This window comes from Salvia miltiorrhiza, chromosome 2 (assembly GCF_028751815.1).
Source record: "Salvia miltiorrhiza cultivar Shanhuang (shh) chromosome 2, IMPLAD_Smil_shh, whole genome shotgun sequence".
In the NCBI taxonomy this organism is placed as follows: Eukaryota; Viridiplantae; Streptophyta; class Magnoliopsida; order Lamiales; family Lamiaceae; genus Salvia; species Salvia miltiorrhiza.
The window spans coordinates 58,431,213-58,434,045 of record NC_080388.1 but is presented as its reverse complement, the minus strand read 5'-3'; the positions used below and the strand labels follow the sequence as shown (position 1 = coordinate 58,434,045).

General features: G+C 39.8%; 1 protein-coding gene across 1 annotated transcript; it reads right to left on the bottom strand.

The window, feature by feature from the left end:
* Positions 1 to 565: 565 nt before the first annotated feature.
* On the bottom strand, positions 566 to 2,238 carry LOC131010651 (uncharacterized). Its single transcript, XM_057938282.1, has 2 exons — positions 1,247 to 2,238; positions 566 to 1,171 (listed from the first exon to the last, which is right to left on the bottom strand). Exons 1-2 carry the CDS (start codon positions 1,706 to 1,708, stop codon positions 635 to 637), a joined length of 999 nt encoding a protein of 332 aa, XP_057794265.1. The 5' UTR covers positions 1,709 to 2,238; the 3' UTR covers positions 566 to 634.
* Positions 2,239 to 2,833: the final 595 nt, after the last annotated feature.

The window sequence follows — 2,833 nt, the reverse complement described above, 5'->3', positions numbered from 1 at the left end:
ACAATTGCACGTAAAGACGGCCGGTTGAATGAATAATTGACCATTCTTTGAAACGTATATCTTTATTTTTGATACGTCCCTAAATTTTATACACACCTTATTTTCTAATATCATTTTTTAAAAAATTATAAAAGACGGGATTGAACCCAAGACCTTTCATAAATGAGAGTCTTTGAGTGCCTCAATTTTGTCATTAGAACAAGGCCTCATTTGCACTTTTTAACATTACCTTACAATCTCATTCTTCTTAGTTGCATTAATAATTAGTATATTAAAAATTATGTAAATAAAAAAAAATATAAAAATCACTATCTAATAAAACCACATATAAAAAAAATATTTATAAAAAAAAGAAGAAAACAATGAGAAAAGAATCATATGTTTTTTTTATAAATTACATAAGTAAATAATAAAATTTTAAAGATTGCACGACGGATGACTTGAACCCAGGATCTCAGGTATTGGGCATTAATCTCCTAAAGGTAGGCCAACGCACGCACACGCGATGACACAAGTACTTGTTCAAGAAGCCATAAAAAGGGAGCCAACTTTTGCTAATTAAAGATGAAATAATAATTGCTTCTACTTTTACTTAATGTGACTTTTTTTTTTGAGAATCAAAAGGAAACTAACATTAACTCAAACCAGCAGAGTTCAAAACAAACGGCAAAGCCTCAGCGGAAACAAGATTAAAACGATCATGCAAAGCATGCTTGGCAAGGCTATCAGCAATAGAATTTTCACTCCTAGATGCCCATCTGAACTTAATCTGCAAGAAAGAATCCATAAGGGTATAGATCTGCCTGAGGGTAACGCCTATATAAGATAAGTCGTCCTCCCGTTTGCAAAGGCGCCAATAAAGATGTTGGCAATCAGTCTCCAGAATAGCATCGGTAAATCCCTTTTCAGCACAAAGACGGAGTCCCTCCAAGATAGTCCGAGCCTCCTCCTCTTCCGCTGTGTAAGCACCTGGGAGAAAGCCACACCTGTTCCCCAACAATACTTCATCTGTATCAAACATGACAGTCCCTATTCCGACTCCAATCCCAATACCAAGCGCAGCATCACACTTGATTTTCACCTGTGCATCTCGGCTACAAAAAACCTGGGCAGGTTTGGGACCCATCACAGGAGAGCAAACTGGTTTCATCCAAGTCGCACACTGTGAGATCTTGAAGCAGTCGAAGTGAGTTAGAGATTTGTCCTGAAAAAGCAGCAAGTTACGAGAGTACCAAATAGTCCATACCAGATTAGCAAAAGTTTGGTGAACTTCTTTATTCGGCACAAGCCTAATCCGATCAATCCACTCTTTTACGGAACAAAAATCTGTCGAGTTCATCGGAGGAAGATGGAGATGAGACATCTCCCAAAGAAAGGCGACCCATGGACAGTCGCGTAGAGCATGCTCAGTAGTTTCCATGCCTTCTCCACAACGGCGACATATTGGATCAACAGGGATAGATCGGTCCAAGAGAGCACCCGACGTAGGAAGAGCCCCAACTAAACTTTTCCAAAGGAACAATTTAACTTTCGGTATGACCTCCAACGCCCAAACCCAGTTCCATAAACAAGCGTTGTCATTTGAAGTTGAAGCAAAATTTCGGTTTCTAAGAGAACAAGCCAAAAGATATCCAGATTTCACAGAAAACATGTTACCCCTTCCATTAGGCCAAAAAGGTCTGTCCGGAATAGAGGGATCCACAGACATATTCTCAGTGAACTTCCATAAATCTTTCCCAGGGAGGATGTTAGCCAACTTCTACATATCCCAACTTGGCTTATTATCCAACAGAAGATCAACCACCCTATAGTTTGCCCATCTGTCATGAACTCGAGCAGTCTGAAGTTTGCCAAAACCATCCGGCAACCAAGCATCCAACCCAATTTAAATTCTAGAACCATCATCCTGTTAGCCAAAACATGGAGGCTCCACCACCACAACTTTGAGAAAGTTGTTTGCCACCACCAAAAGGAAAGTGCAGCCCCATTAACTATGAGAAAGTTGGGATGTGAGGTGGAATCAACTTTGAGAAAGTTGGGATGTGAGGTGGAATCAACAAACATGGAGGCTATAAATGGGTGCATCGCAGCAGCTTGAAGAGCATCCCAAAATTCACAAAAGAAGTCTTGTGAAAGAAGTGTTAGAGAGTGAGAAAATATAGTGAGAGAAAACTTCAGTGTGGAAGTTAAACACGAGTGATAAAAGTGAGTCGAGAGATAGCCTCTGTGTAGGCAAGATACAAAATACAGTGTGGTATTGTTGTACTCCTCCTTTGTGAGATTCTCTAATATATTGGGGTGGGTCCGTGGACGTAGGCAGTTTGGCCGAACCACGTTAAATATCGGTGTCATTATTTTTTTCCGTCTTAGATAATTTATATCTTTGATATTGCTTTCGATTTGATAATGGGCGGAAGTATTTGTGTATATTTCCCAACAACTGGTATCAGAGCCACGTTTGTGGCGGTCTGATAATTTTCTTGTGCTGTTACTATTCATCATGAATAGTGATTTCGTTGTGAACAGTGATTGTTCTTTTGTAATTCTTAGTATGCTCTGTGGTTGTAGTAATTACTGAACCTCCACATCAGAAAAGAATTACTTTGAGAAAATTATCTTGTTTATCAATTGGGAGCAGTTACGATGGGCGACGGAAAGATTACGATTGAGAAGTTCGATGGTACGGATTTCGGTTTCTGGAAGATGCAGATCGAGGATTATCTTTATGGAAAAGATCTACATCAGCCCCTCAAAGAAAAACCAGATAAGATGGATCCGGACGAGTGGGAGCTGCTGGACAGAAAGGCGATGAGTGCAATACGTTTATCGCTGT